General features: G+C 46.1%; 1 protein-coding gene across 1 annotated transcript in view; it reads right to left on the reverse strand.

The window, feature by feature from the left end:
- Window positions 1-16,047, reverse strand: part of TPK1 (thiamin pyrophosphokinase 1) — a gene marked incomplete at both ends in the record, with an annotated part of 238,293 nt that overhangs the window by 107,803 nt on the left and 114,443 nt on the right. The window contains one exon of the mRNA XM_084230699.1: window positions 12,661-12,756. Within this exon, the coding sequence (XP_084086825.1) occupies window positions 12,661-12,756 (96 nt within the window). The remainder of the gene's footprint in view (window positions 1-12,660; window positions 12,757-16,047) is intronic.

A 16,047-nucleotide genomic window follows, 5' to 3' on the forward strand; every position in this document is an offset into this window, starting at 1 on the left:
ATAGGGTGCTCAACTTGAAGAGAGCCGCAGCAAGCAATGGTGAGAAAGGAGCAGGGGAGCAGCGAGACCCAGGAGAGGCAGGGGCCAGTCTTCCAGGCAGGGCACGTGGGCAGGGTGTTTCAGACAGGCTGGACAAAGGCCCGGCAGCAGTGACATCACCCAGGCGTTTTCATTGTGCCAGGTGGCCAGCTCTGCTGGAACGGAATGAGACTTTAGTAGGAGAACTCAGGGCTCAGGTGGAATAGGCTTCACTGTAAAACACTGTAAAGTCCTTGACAATTCTTTGCATTAATGGGGAGCCATTTTGAGCAGAGAACTGACATGATTTATGTATTTTAAAAAGTCATGCTGGGTGTACCGAGAATAAACTTTGGAGAGGCAAAGAGACTGTTACGAGATTGTCTCAGCAATATGGACAAGAGAAATTCGCTACCCCATCTCCATCAGTAACTACGCCCAGAGGCACCCTGGCTGCACATTCCAGGGGGCGGTGCTCAGCTGATACTAGGTCCCACCAGCAACATCCAACTGATTCATCCTACCTCCCCTTGGATGCGGCCTTTTCCAGTAACATGGACGTCCAGTGAACCACATTCGCTGGACCTCACCATTACTCTTCCTCAATCTCCTTTGCCAAACTAACTTTGGAGGCGGCCCCAGGCACGGTCCTTGATTCTCTCCTCATCTGTCATGGCCTTGCCTGCTTGGTGCTCTCACACAGCCTTGTGGCTTTACATGCCAGTGGTGTCAAGACTTCCTGAATGTCTCTCCAGGCCACCCAATGTGATCTCAAGGTTAATCCCCTCTTCCCCAGCATGCCCCCACTGTCTTTCCCAGGGTCACCTTTGATGCCTCTTCCTCTTATACCTCTCTTCCTCTTACACCCCTTTATTTTCTCTCTTAGGAAATTTTCTTGGCTCTACCTTCAATATGCATCCAAAATTCCTTCCCTTCTCACTACACACGATCTCATCATAACCATGACTGAAGCCACCAAAATCTGCAGCAGACGATCTGACCAGTTTCCAAAGGAGACGCACGGGTGGCTATAGGCACAAGAGGTGCTCAGCGTCACCCAAGATTGAGGGCTGTGAGTCTGGACCCCAAGGAGGTGGCACCTCACACCTGCTGGAATGGCCACTGTCAGGAAGGCAGGAAGTAGCAGGTGCTGGCAAGGATGTGGAGAGACGGGAAACCTTGTGACAGCCATGGGGTGTGAACTGGTGGAGCCACCTTGGATAAAAGTGTGGAAGATCCACAAGAAACTAAAAACAGTACAAGCCTATGATCCAGCCACCACACCTCTGGGTACATATCCCGAAGAAATGGAATCAGGATGTTGAGATGTGGACACACCCGTGTTCGCACCATCATGATTCCCAACAGCAAAGAGATGGGTGAATGGATAAAGAAAATGTGATCTGTGGTGTGATACAGACACAGGAATGCCATTCGGCCATAAAAAAAAAAAAAGGGAAATTCTGCTACTGGACGTACCTGCATGGACCTTGAGGGCACTGGCTAAGCAGAATAAATCAGGAGGACAAAAACTGCACCATCTCATTTAGATGGAATCTAAAAAACCTCAGACTCATAGAAACAGAGACCAGGCTGGACACTATCAGGGGCTGGGCTACATGGTGGGATGCCAAAGTGCAGAATCTTCCAGATGTAACATGTTGTACAGTGAAGTGACCACTGTTAAAACACTGTGCATTATGACAGTTGCTGAGACTGGATCTTAAATGTGCTCACTAAAATCAGGTGATCATTTGCAATACAGGCAGGTATAAAATCACCACATTGTATGCCTTAACTTTACACAATATTAATGTCAACTTTAATCTCAGTAAAGCTGGAGAAGATACTGAGATATTTTACATTTCACATTTGGTCTCCAAAATCCTCAATAGGATTTATACTAATGCACGGCTCATTTGGATGAGCTGCATGATAAGAGCTCAGGTGGCTAATGGCTGGAGCACTAAACAGCACGGGTCTGAAAACAGCCATAAGCAGTGACACACCCACCTTCCCTCCAAAGTCATGCTAAAAAGGGTAGTGGGGGGCAAAACAAAACTCTGCTAGTGTGGCTGCAGAGAACTACCTGGTGAGGGGGGGAAGCTGGCGGGAGTTAGGATGCAAGGACAGAATCCCAGTGAGGACAGGCCTCCCTGGTGGCGCAATGGTTGAACGCGAAGCTGCCTGCAGCCTCTGCAGTGCCAGTTCGATCCCCGCTGCTCCCCAACCACCGGAGGAGAGTCCCACATGGCAGACCTCGCCTGCTGCCCGCTGCTCCCCTCAGCAGTGTACTTTGGTCCTTCTGCCTGCTCTGCTCCCCACTCTGGTGAATTCTCTCACCCTCCTGCACTTCTGACTATACCCAGTGCTTGTATAAATAAATAAATATATCTTTAAAAAGAATCCCAGTGAGGACAGAGGGCGGGGGCACATGGTCCAGGGACAGTCTCTAGCATGTGCCCACCATTCTTTAAAGAATGGAAGCCAGCCTCAGGGGCTCACATGTTTTCTACTAGTGATAATGCATCAAGAATTCAATATTTAATTCTAAAAAGTACTTTTAGGCCCTTGTTAGCCCTGAGGATTAAACAATTTAAACAACGTATTTGTACACATATAAATAGCATGCACAGACCTATTTCGCCATATTTCATGATATAAAGAGATGATTTCTGTACATTTTCTACACTTATGGAGGGTCGTCAGCAAGGAGGAACAGACAGAAGCAAGGGTTGTCTGTGTGACCATGTCTAGCACAGAACCCTGATGCGGTTGGTGGGAAGCACAGTCTGTCAGCCATGTGTGCGCCCACAAGTTTTCTGCCCTCCTGTGAGCTAGATGACCCCTCGAGAGTTAGGGCTTCGCCTAAATCCACTGGCACAGTTCTCAAGACTGCTTTCACTTCTGTCGGTCCATGTAAGGTTCTTGGGCTTCCACTGGAACAGTTTAAGTAATAATTGTGTCTAGTTCTTTAGACAATCACTAGAAAACTTGCCTCTGTGAGATCTGCCCTAACAGAATCCTGACAAGCACGGCTGAAGGATATAGAAGCACCAAAGGTGAAGCAATCTCAGTTTTCTATTATAACAGTAAAAACCTTCCAGTAAACAAATGACATATTTTCTCCATTTGGCCTCAAAATATCTTAGCCCGCATGAAGTCTACAGCTGGAGCTGTGACTGCCAACACATTTTAATTACATTTACTTTTCATAAACTGAATTCTGGAGATGCACAAGTGCACAATTCTGTAGTGGTGCTCTCCGATAGCTGGGCGACCACACAATTTAACATACAAATGGAGACACTTTTGAAAGTAAAAAGAAATGTTATCAATAATTACACCAAGGATACAGGCACAAACAGAACTGGCACACATCAATTAAGACACATTTACCTGGTGGAGAATGACAGCTAATGTTGACACAGCCAAGTTAGCCATGGAGTCCCCAAATTTCAGACACTGTTCTTCACAAACTATCCTGTCTCCAGACCCAGCTGCCTCACTTCCCCCACCAGGAGAGGGCACTGGAGAAGGTTCATTCCCATGGGGCTTTTGTCCATCAGAGCCAATTTCAACTGCAGCAGTGTCGACAAGGCCTCGACACTGCTGACCCATCCGGGCACCCACTCCAAAGGCCACAAACTCTTAACTCCCCAACTGTGCTACCTGCACTGTTCAGATTTCAAGTTTAACTGGCAAAAAAAAAAAAAAAAAAAAAGACCAAATGCCACCCTGTACACATTTCAAGTTTGTTTCCTAAGGTCCCTATTTTTCTCCTCAAATTCTTGATGGAGAAAATAACTAAAAAATTGTCCTTTGAAGAATCTTGTAATTTGTTCTTTTATCCTTCATTGCAGCTGCACCCAACCATTGGACTATTTTTCTAAATTATCTTAGGACTTTGCATTCAAAATTCTTCAATGACTTACCATTATCATAGATCAAAACTGAATTCTTTATCTAGATTAATTCTTGACCTAGAGATCCCTCCCTGTGCTGGCCCAAACAACCTCGCCCTGATGACTGTGTGATGTCTCCTCCTCGGACCCACCCATGTGCACTGTCTCTTAAGTGTTTCTTCCTTCACACTCAGACTTCCTGCAGGAATTTCTGAAAAACACTTCTATTTCCAGCATCCTGGTGAGGACAGTAGAGGACAGTGACTGAAATGCTTTTTCCTATTTACTCAAGAGCAAGGTTTGGAATTTTTTATTTAAACATTCCAAAACTGTGGTTATAATTACAATGCTGACTTTCTGCTGTCCTGAGTACTAATAGCTCCTAAATTAACTGGCCCATAGATTCTCAAGTCATCACAATGAGACACCCAAAGATGGGACATTTTCCCCATATAAACAAAACAGTCATATGACATATATAAAGATGGAGAAATGTTATTTTTCCTTCCCATGTAACTAAACCAAGCAGTGGCCAAGAACAAATTTGCCTATATTTACATTTTGATGGAAGTGAAGGAATAAGGAAGCACACAGGCCTGGGTGGTGGCCGTCATCACATGATCTCATTCTATCATCCCTGCTGCAAATGAAATTCTGTGAAGAGGGCCTCCCTGGTGGCTCAGCAGTTGAGCGCTGGGTTGCGAAGCTGCCCGCGGCCTCTGTGGTGCCGGTTCGATCCCTGGCTGCTCCCCGGCCACCGTAGGAGGGTCCCGCATGGCGCGCAGACCTCTCCTGCCGCCCGCTGCTCCCCTCAGCAGTGTACTTTGGTCCTTCTGCCTGCTCTGCTCCCTGATCTGGCTCTGGTGAATTCTCTCACCCTCCTGTGCTTCTGACTGTACCCAGTGCTTATATAAATAAAAACAAACAAATAAATAGAAAATACATGCCTCTTTAAAAAAAAAAAATTCTGTGAAGTTGGGAATACATTTTTTATGTGAAATGACACAAAATCATGGCCTGTATAAATAAATAGCATGGATATTATCAAATATACGGAAAAGGTCTCCAAACTTCTCGTGCTGTCAGGATATGAAGCCAGTTCTGGGAAAAGGGTGTTCAAATGTATTCATTCTTTCTAAATCACAGGGGTGTGGGAAATGGAAAGCTGGCCATCCATGGCTCAGAGTGCCCTGATACCTAGCATGCGTCTCCAGCACACAGGATTTTTAGTGTAAAATGAAAACTCAAAGAATCATTGGTATCAGGTTGAGTATCAATTAGTTACTTGGAAAAATAGTTTGAAAGGATATTACAATTTATGTTACATAAATGTTTCCTCACAGAAACTCAATGATGGCTTGCAGATGAGTGAAAAACTTCAAACTTGCATTCTCGATCAAGAAGCACTCGATATTTTTCTTTCTGGCTAAATATCCCCTATCGCAAATGATGTCACCTAGAGTTGAATATTTGAAAAAGTACTGACCCATCATTTTCCCTTTTCTGTGGAGCTGGGTGCTGACAAACCCAAAGATGGAACCTCTCTTTCTCATTCTTAACTTTTCACAAAGCAAGTCAAAAAGAAACAGTTTCCAGACCCACTTGCAACAGACATTGGTAAGGGATGCTGTGCTCCCAGAAGATTAATATTTCTGCACTTGTGATCATTTTTAGTAGCAATTATCCTATTTTACATCATCATGATTCTTTTTTACGCTCCAATATTTCTTGCTTGACTTCCGTCTTAAAATAAGTCTTCGCTGCATCCGCTTGCCCCAAGTGATAAATGAAAGTCTTCCTCTCCACGTCTGAATGGATTAGATGCAGCTACTTGTAATACTTTGGGTGCATTATTTTCCCAGTGTTTACTGGTAAAAAACTCTCTTTGCTTTTCACTGACTGGTTTATATTGGTGGTTGTTCTAGTGACATGTTCAGGTTTTGCAACCTGCTGCAGTAAGACTAGTTTAAGTTAATTATCCCCTTTCTACCTTCTGGGAGAATAAAGATCATTTTGATTACAAATTTTGCACTTGGTCATTAACACTCTGGTTTCTGGATAAGCACTGGACCATTTTATAATGCTAACTGAGAATGTTAAAACTGTTCCTAGAGTGACATTAATTACCTAAAGCCGATTTCTTGCCATGTAGTAAGCCTGCTTCAGCTAACACATGTATACAATGTAGCTGATCACCCTTTCTTCCCAGGTTCATACTGAAGTTGTAAGATGCTATTTGCTAAATGTATTCCGTAGCCATGAGCAGCTTAGGATCTGAGTCCAAACTGGAATAATTTCCTTCCTTTAGATGGATGCTTTCAAAACATCACAATACTTGAGGTCAATTTTATAGGTATTGAAAACCTCTAGTGGAAATGGATAAGGAAAGAGAATGAGTATCAAGTCAGCATAATTTGAATTTAGATATTCCTGTTTCCAAATGTGTTCTAAAATATCTTGATCCAGCTGTTCATAATGGAAAAATACACATTCACATCTACATTGAGAGAAGGCTGATGGCAGCTGCAGGAAGCTGTGCCTTCCTATTTATCCTCCATGCATCTGGATATTAGTTTGCTACCTGCTGTTATGGGCCAGCATGTTGACCATGGAACTGCTGCTGGGGCAGCAGGTGATGGTGGAAGCTGGGAGACTCTGCTGAGAGGAGCGGTGAATGCTGGGGGGGGGGGGTCCATCTTCCCCTATATGCAATGCAATTTTCTGATATCTAGCACGCGCGCGCGCACACACACACACACACACACACACACAGAATGTATCTCTATGTATGTATTTCTCTTTTCCTGATTACTTAACTAGCAATGAAAATTAGCTAACCACCAATGATGTGATAAGTCCCTGTAAGTTGCAACATCATTTCAATTCCTCAGTCATGAGTTAACACTATAAGCAAGTCATTCCACAGCAGTTGAGCGCTGGGTTGTGAAGCTGCCTAAAGCCTCCGCGGCACCGGTTCCATCCCCGGCTGCTCCCCGGCCACCGGAGGAGGGTCCCACATGGCCGCAGAACTCTCCTGCTGCCTGCTGCTCCCCTCAGCAGTGTACTTCGGTCCTTCTGCCTGTTCTGCTCCCTGCTCTGGCTCTGGTGAATTCTCTCACCCTCCCGTGCTTCTGACTGTACCCAGTGCTTGCATAAATAAATAAATAAATCTTTAAAAAAAAAAAAAAAACTACGGAAAACCATGTCATCACAGACAATCATGGGCAGCCCCACATGTCCCATGTCATGTCCTGCTCAGACACACAGAAGGAGAAGGGAAAGTCTTACAACCTGCTAGGCAGTTTCTAGATGCTCTGCTCTACATCCATTGCTCTTAGGCAAGTCCTTCAGATGCTGTTTCCTCCTCCACCTGCAGTTTCTGCATCTTCACACTGCACCAACTCAAAATAAAATAGCCTTTTCCTCAGAAGGTCAGCGTGCCTCCTACAGAGGGACACCAGACCAGCCATATCTATAATTCTCAGTATTAATAAGAAATTTTATCTGGCAAGTGAGTCATCCAACTGAGATTCCCAGTAAGCAGATAAACTTAGCCCTTGTCCCCGCGCCCATAAAAGCCTGCTCCTCTTCTGGCGGGGATGGATTAGGCTGCCACAGCCTCTAAGGCAGTAAGCTTTTTATATCTATAGCGACGTCTCCGGAGTCACTTCAGAGCACTGGGTGCATCTATTTCCTCTTGTTGCACAACACTATAAAGAAGATTGCTGGTCTCTAAGAAGAAAGAAAAACAGAGATGTGAATTTCTCTGGTGAAAGCTTCTCCAAAGTGATCTAGGAAACAGCCTGCCTACTTCATATGATGCCTGGAAATCTTTTTCTTCTCCTTGCGTCCTTGTCTGATAGTATCTGGCACAGCATCTGTTCCAGAACCTGAACATTTAAGTAGCTACTGTGCACTCAGCAAGAAGAACGATGCTGGTTATAACTAAAATAGCAAGAGGTGGTTGGTGCAAACAGACTTACGCGTAGCTGATTGTGTATGTGTGTATCATGCTACTCTCCAGAATTTCCGAAAAATTACCAATTTAAACCTAAAATATTCCTTTGAGGTAGTTAAGCTCAGGCAAGAGAACTGTCATGAAAGCCTCACAGCACCTCAACGACCGCGCTGACGCGGGAGTCGGCTGGCACTGCTTTCAGGATCGCTTCAAAGAGGTTGCCAAGATTTATTCTTGTCAAGTTCACCCTGGTAATGGTCGCTGAGACAATTTCTACATAGCCTCCTTTTTTGGTCTCAACTTCTGCAAGTAAGTTAGAAATTGGAAACAGGGTCCAGAAGTTATAAAACACCAATCAATGAAATGGAAAAAAGTGTTATATGAATCATGAAACCATGTTTAATTACATGAAATATGCACCCCCACCTGTGCCACATAAAATAAAGGGAAAAGCCAAAAGTGATCCACGTGGTCAAGTAAGAGTGGCCATCTCCAGGTACTGTCAAAACCAAAACAATTCCAAGTATGACGACACAAACACTGGCACGGTAGGGTAAGCCTTGTTAGAGTTACGGCAGACAACTTGGTAAGGTTTACCAACCTTTGGCGAGCCAGCTACCAAGGCACCGTGCAAGTGCACGCACATTCATTAGATGCATTTTACGGCCAGCCCGCTGTGTGCCTGGACTTTGCAGGATGTGGGGACACGGCAGGGAACAACCACGTACACTTTCCTGCACACCGGGGCCCAGTGAAGGAAGCTGCCATAGGAACAGGTGTCTGGGTACAGGGGAGGCGGGGGTGACCGGTACATGGAACAGACAGAGCAGGGCAGGCATGCGGACTGCTGCATCAGGGCGCAGGAGGCAAGGGGACGGGGGTCATTTCATATAGGGTGCTCATGGGAGCCCTGTCAATGAGCTGCTATTGCAAATGGGAAACAAAATCCCTTTATTTCATTTTCTCAACTGAAAAGTTCAAGTGTGAGGAAGAGGAGAGTTCCAAGAGCAATCTATTAAAAGTGAAATCTCTTCTGAAGAGGCCAGTGAGGGCGCTGACTACGGTCTGAATTAGGCTGTGGTGACCTGCACGTCAGTCTCCGTTAGGTGGGAGTGACTGTGGCCATGGACTAACGGACCTGGAAGGGGGGCCATATAGATGCTGGGTACCCTGACTGCGAGCAAGCTGGAGCTTCCACCGTCTACCCACAGGAAGAAAGTCTGACTCTGGAGCACTGAAGCGGATCTCGTACTCCACGCCTCAGTGGGCAGAAGGCACAGGGCACCTGGGGCAGATCTCAGAAGCGGGGCGCACCTCCCTGCATCTCTCCACCTGGGTGAGGTGCCACCATGGCCAGACAGGGCAGCTCAGCACCTGGCCGGATGCCATCACTAGACATGCTGGCTCCCTGGGAACAGGGCATGTGGAGGCTGCCCCTGGGAAAGTGCAACATGTAAAGGCTGCACCAACCAATTTCAGTTTCTGTCACGAGGATTCCCGAAAGACGAGAGGAGAACACGTCCAAAAGAGACAACACCATAGTGAGCCCATAGGCTGGGCTGTGAACTGTGACCAGTTTAAGAGTTTGCCTCAATGCTGGCTAATTCCAAAATCACATTACTCTCTAAAACTGATCACAAGAGCAAAAGATCACAATGTATTATTACAGGCCATATAAATTAATCAAAATATTTTTATAAAATATAAGTCATGTTTTATAAAGGTAAGTAAAAAATTTTATGTATTTTGTAAGTTACATGAACACGACATAAAATGTCACAGATCATGAGAGCTAAGACGTGTCATGGTACATGCCAGCTAACACTGCCTTTCCTGCCATGTTATTACTGAGGACTTCCTGCGTGCCAGGCACTCCCTGGTGCTTTGCCTTGCAACCTGTTGTTCTAGGTGGATAATTATTTTGACTTTTAATGAGGAAGCAGGCTCAAAGAACTTGACTCACTTTCCACGGCTGTGCAGATGGCAGTGTTGGCCCGTCCTGCACTGGACACGCCTGCCCCCACCACCACGCATTGGAGTCCAAGCAGAGGCCTTTTCGCCACTGGTCCCAACAAGACGCCAGAGCAGGGGCACATGCAAAGGCTCAGAGTGTCTACATGACAAGTGAGGCGCTCCAGGATGATCCCTGGAATCAGCGTCGACATCACTGGAAATGAACTTACTTATAAAGAAATAACGGGGAGACAGGCTGAATAAGAGCTGCCTGGGAGGGTGTTCACGGTGAGCCACAGGCCTGCCATCTGCCTGCGCATTTTAAACACCACGCCGAGTACATCATTCCCCATCTTAAAACTCTTCTCTTTCCATGGGTTTGTGGGTGCTGCCCATCCTCGCTGGGCATGCCAGCGCTTCTCGGACACAGTCTCCCCTTTGCCATCCACCTCCTGTTTGCTTATTAGGCTTGTCCACAACGCCGCCCCTAACTGCTTTCCTGTGTACCCCCACGGAGCACGGCGAGGACAGAATGCTGCCGAGCAGCTCCAAGATGCAAAGTGCTGCTGTTAGATCGTGGGCATGACTCGACCCCACCTTCATGGGCTGGAGGGTCACACCGTGAGCCTTCAAGTCAAGACCTGCATACAGTTAATGGAATCCCACAAGGATTGTCTAGGAACCTCAGTAGCCCAGAGCGAGGGGAGGTTCAGGAAAGCCCTCCCACAGGACACCAGGAGTGCCCTGACATGTGGGGTAGTCAATGGCAAGAAAAGCATGAAAAAATAGTCAAAAGTATTCAAACAATTCTAGGCAGAAGGGACAAGGGGTGCAAAACCACTTGAAGGTGAGAGAAGAGAGACAGGGGTGCATTTGAAGAAAAGGAGTTTAAGTGAGGTTGGGTAAGGGCTGAGCCTGGTGTACCAGGGTCGGGCTATCAGGGACCCCCCCACCCCCACCACTCCATTCCCCAGAAAGAATTCACCACTGGGCATGAGGAGGCATTTGGCTGGCACAACCAGCTGCAGCCCCTTCAGGATCCAGCAAGGCAGGCCCCCAAGGATGCCCTCGCTCCTGGCAGCCCCCGCCTGCCCATGACAAGCACAGTGCAAGCGCGGCCTGGCCCTCTCCCCAGGCAGGAGTCCCCGGCCAGGCCCTGGGGCCTCGGGCCACCCACTGGCCTCCAACGGGTCACAGGCACCCGACTGCCCTCCGCCCCCGGTGTGAGGCTCCCTCTGGAGTCTGGCCTGGTAGAATCTGAGACTCAACTATCTGTTCTGAGATTCAGTGACCAAACGCTGCATCAGACATTGTCAACTGGAGACAATCCATGAGACTCATAATTGCATTCCCAGCTTTCAATACTTTCAAGAGAGGAGATGAGAAAACTGAAGCACAGTTGTAAAGATTTACAATCTTTTTTCCTAAGAAACTCGAAATCAGCTATCTTGGACGAAGCAGATAACTGCCAATGGGCTGCGTTCTGTTTTCATTAAACACATTTAATTATAGCAATTTGTTGCTGGAAATAGCGCGATGCATTTGGAACAGTTCAAGCTACAACAGAGATGAGAGATAGTCGCTCGATGACTTTGTTGAGTTTGCACAGTGAATTACTGGCCAATTATGATCGTCAACAGGGCTTTTCTACTTCTCTTTTCTTCTTCTAGAACGAATCGGTAAACATGTACTAGAAAGAATTGGTGATAAAATCTTGCTAGGACGTGTCTGTCAGGTGTCCTCTCCAACACTGGGCCTGTCCCACCACATGGAGATGGGCCTCGCGGGTGGTCCACGGGAGCCACTCGGGCTGATGCCACTCGCTGCTGGAGGGCAAGGCAGCAAGGACGTGCCTGCTCCTCTGAATGCAGGTGGTGATGGTGGGGAAGAAGTGTTTCCTTCAGTCACCCCTGGGCGGCAAGGGTAAAAGTGCAGCAGGGGACAACCAGGGAAACCAGACTGAAGCCCAAGCCCCCTGCAGACTGAGGACAGAAGAGAAGCCAGTGCAAGGCCTGGGTGAGCTCAGTGGGAAGCCTGTCCTATCTCCCTTGGTTTCTGAGGTCAGGATAACACGCCCTTTCGGTCACTGGCCCTCTCAAAGGCACCCTGATGCACACGGCGTCTAAAACCGCCGCTTTGGGCATGCATCTCAGCCTGGCCCACTGCCCCTGCCAGGGAAATCGAGGCGAGGCCTCCTCAGGCAGTATTGCAGCTTTCGTGTTGTTGATCTTCATGAAACATAAACTTAAAAAATTTTACAAATCACTTCTACAGGTATCAAGAAAATACCGTAAAGCATAATAAATCATAAGTTGGATGTTAGCTAATGAATGTGATGAAATGCTTAGGGACTAGGTGAAAACCATTACTGAACACCTTGAAGAGTCCACAGATGCACAGACTCAGCAACAGACTCTCCTGATTCAAAATTTTTAAAAATTGATAATCTGTAAAATTTTGTTGATAGAAGAGTGTGTAGCGATGATCCATATCTAGGCCACATGTGGTTTGTCCACACAATACTCCAACCCACAGACAAAGCACACACGCACAGAGCTCTCTCTCCAAGGCCACGGTCGGCGCGAGATGAAGCAGCTACTGGCTTGAGGCCACAAGGAGCTGCCATCCGCGACGCGAGGCATCCTACTTGGCACACACACATTAATGTTTGGCACGTAAGTACAGGTTTATTAGTTCTAATGAAAAAACTGGACAAGAATCCGCCAGAGAAGGAAATGGCCATTTCAGATTAGCAAAAACTTTAAATAGGATCTTTCTTATCTTTGGTAGTAAGACTCTTAGCCACCACATAGGTGCATCGCTTACCTGTAGGCCTTTCTCCTCCATCTTGTGTTGGAGCACCTGAAGGCACTTGGTGAAGTCAGTATGGTCCTGGTCAGGGGTTGCGATCAGCTCACATCCCTGTGTGATAAAGGGAAAGAGAGCGATGAGGTTAGCCTCTGCCATGACCAGGAGCTCTGCAGGTAAAAGGGATGTCAACAGGCATCCCGTTGCGCTTGTAGCATGCCCCATCAGTGGAATCATGACCTTATCCCCCTATTTTTTACACAACAGTACATCTCAGGAATGATGTTAGCATATCACAGTAATGATCCGATTACGGCAATCATCTTACCCAAGAAAAGTAGAGATTATGCTGCATTAATGGTCTTTAAAAATCACAGCTATGATGATATTCAAGATTAGCATAAAGACTTCAGTACAAGTTTTATAAAATGCATGCACAATGAAATTACCTGGAGGTAAAAATGGAACTATTTCTTAAAAAAATCTTTGATTTCCTCAAGTAGGAAAACTTAGCACTCGTACATACTTGAATGGAAAAACTAATATTAATATGGAACTAGAGGTAAAAATACATTTTAAGTAAACCAAGTTAGCTATACAATCCCTTCACAGCATCATTTCCTTCCCACATAAGAAGCAGCATGGAGAATAATGTCCACATAAATTTATCTCTTGGACTATCTTTTGGACATAATGAAGTGAATTTATAAGTTCTTTGCGCCTTCTACAATAGACACCTTACCTAGTGAAAAACACTGAAACACTGAAACAGGTTTATAAAGCCACAAAGGTGCCGGCTGGTTGGCACTAGTAAACTTAGGTGCCTAAAGAAATAATATTTTTGAAGTGACACCTTTTCCTCCAATGTCTTAAAGAGGCAAGGGATGAAAAGCCAGAACACAATGGGGCTTTTGACTTCTTAATTCAGGAATAAAACAATTCTTGGTCTTTGACAAACAGCTGAGTAAGGGAAAATTCCATACAATCTAGTATATAAAGTTGCCACTCAAAGAGTTTTCAAGGATACAAAACACCCACACTGCCTCTTAAATTATTCCAACAACCATTCTCAGTAGATTTAAAGGTTCTTCTTCAACTTCAAGGTCTCTTTAAATGTGCCAAGCTCAACCTGTGCTAACTTCATTTATGACTGTCCTACAATGTAGTGACCAAAGAAAAAATTAATTTCTCATCATTCAGAAATATATTATGTCCTAATAGATGTACATGCCATCTTTACAAGATCATCAGCATATACTTTCCTGACCCAAGATGGATACTGAGATTTACTATAATCACCGATCAAGGGCATAAAGAGGTTGACTTGTTCCAGGTTAACACTCCTAAAAAATAAAGAAGGCGTAAGAAGATATCAGAACAGGGTCTCCCTGCTTGCACAGGGGTTAAAGTCTCAGCACTAGGCCTCCCCTGGTGGCGCAGGCAGTTGAGCACAGTGCTGTGAAGCTGTCCGCAGCCTCTGCAGCGCCGGTTTGATCCCAGCCAGCCGGCGAGGCTCCCAGAGGGCATGGCAGACCTCTCCTGTCACGCCCGCTGCTCCCCTCATCAGTGCATTTCGTCAGTCTGCCTGTTCTGTTCCCTGCTCTGCCTCTGGTGAATCCTCTCACCCTCCCAGGAATCTGGCCTGTACCCCGGTTCTTGTATGTATGGATAAATAAATAAATCTTTAAAAAAAAAAAAGTCTCAGCACTATCAAGCTCCTGCCAGCCACTGCAGCATGACTTTGATCCCAGGCCAGCCAGGGAGCTGACCCACATGGCACAGCAGACCTCTCCTGTCCTGCCCGCTGCTCCCCTCAGCAATGTATTTCAGTAGATCCACCTGTTCTGCTCCTCACTCTGTTTCTGGTGAATCCCCACAATTCTGGCCCACACCCAAGTTCTTGTATGCATAAATAAAAATATATCTTAAAAATGTGCACTAAATGTTGCTTGTGGGCAGCAATTATGCCCCCCACAACTATTTCCAGATCAGTCCACTACAGAGAAAGTGTTTGATACATGTTTAAATAACATTCTAGAGTGGTGAAAAATGTGCGCTGGCAAAAGAGGCAGGAAAGTGTGCCATGCTAATGCTACATACAGCTTATGTGACCACAGGCAAGTGTCTCCCTGGTTAATGTTGCAAAAGGACTAATCACTCAAGCAAAAGGAAATAAAATCAACAGAGCAAATAGCACTAGCAACGCAGTTGATAATGAATGGGTCATTGCCTACCCTCAGAGTTATTCACACACCTAAGACAAATCCACAGGAGAAATGGGAGCAAACAGAACCCAAGAATAATCTATCTAGTCCCATGATAACATTTTGTAGACTAAGAAAATGAAAGCAAGAGACTGAAACTGACTGGAGGCCAACTAAACTAGGAGATGCCAACAGCATCTCCGGGGACGCTGCTCTGTCCTCCTGCCACAGGGGAGCACATCCCCAGCATGAACATCAAGACTCACAACCCTTTTAAAGGGGGCCAGGACCCTGGCGTGTCCCACACGTGTGTATGTCAGAAAACTAGGGGACCCAACATGTCTTACATTTCCCACTGTCCACCCCCCCAGTTGAAACTGAAGTGGGGGTGCCTCAGAGGTGAAGCAGGGACTTGTGAGCCTAAGACTTGGGGAGACATGGTTCTCCCGATGGACACACTGTCCCGCCTGCCCTCTCTTCTGTGGTCCTGTTTCCAGACAAACCCTGTCCTCGAAATTGAGAATTGATTTTGTGAGGTCAACACTAGACATGAGAAAGGTCATAGCACCTTCCAGAGGCGGTTCCCCAAGGACAGCTTGAGAACAGCTACTCACACGAGCAAGGCATGAGTAACATCTCCCTTTACCTCATCACTTAAGGTGGGCACACAGGAAAGCTTCTGTCAAGATGTGGCAAAAGATAACCAGCGATGACAAATTCAACTATTTGTACCTATTCCAGCAACTTCTGGAACTAATGCAGGAGATTAACAGTTACCCCAGAGCTTCTTAATAGTTACCCCAGAGTTTTCACAAGTTAAAGGGACTCCAGTTCTCATTACGGATTGAGAAGAAAGTCACTGGAAGTGGAAATAACTCCAGAGCCTTTAAAGCTTTCAACACTAGAAAGGAGGCTGAGAGACAGAATGCTGGCCGTGTGCAGGACAGGGCCTTGCTCACCTGGAGACAGGCCCTCTCTCTGTGTCTGAGTCTTAGGGTAGCTCCTGAGATAGAAAGGTGAGAAATATGAAGCTGCAGGGCGCTGCTGACAGGAAATAACATAAAGCTCACTGATTGCACATAAATACCTACCTATAGGTACCAATAATACAACAGTAAGACTCAATTTCCTGGAGTCAGAAGCACTGGGCACTATGAAAAATTTCACTGGAATTGATGTTTTCTTTAAAAAAAAAAATCCT

Source organism: Talpa europaea (genome assembly GCF_964194135.1).
Source record: "Talpa europaea genome assembly, chromosome: 3".
Classification (NCBI taxonomy): domain Eukaryota; kingdom Metazoa; phylum Chordata; class Mammalia; order Eulipotyphla; family Talpidae; genus Talpa; species Talpa europaea.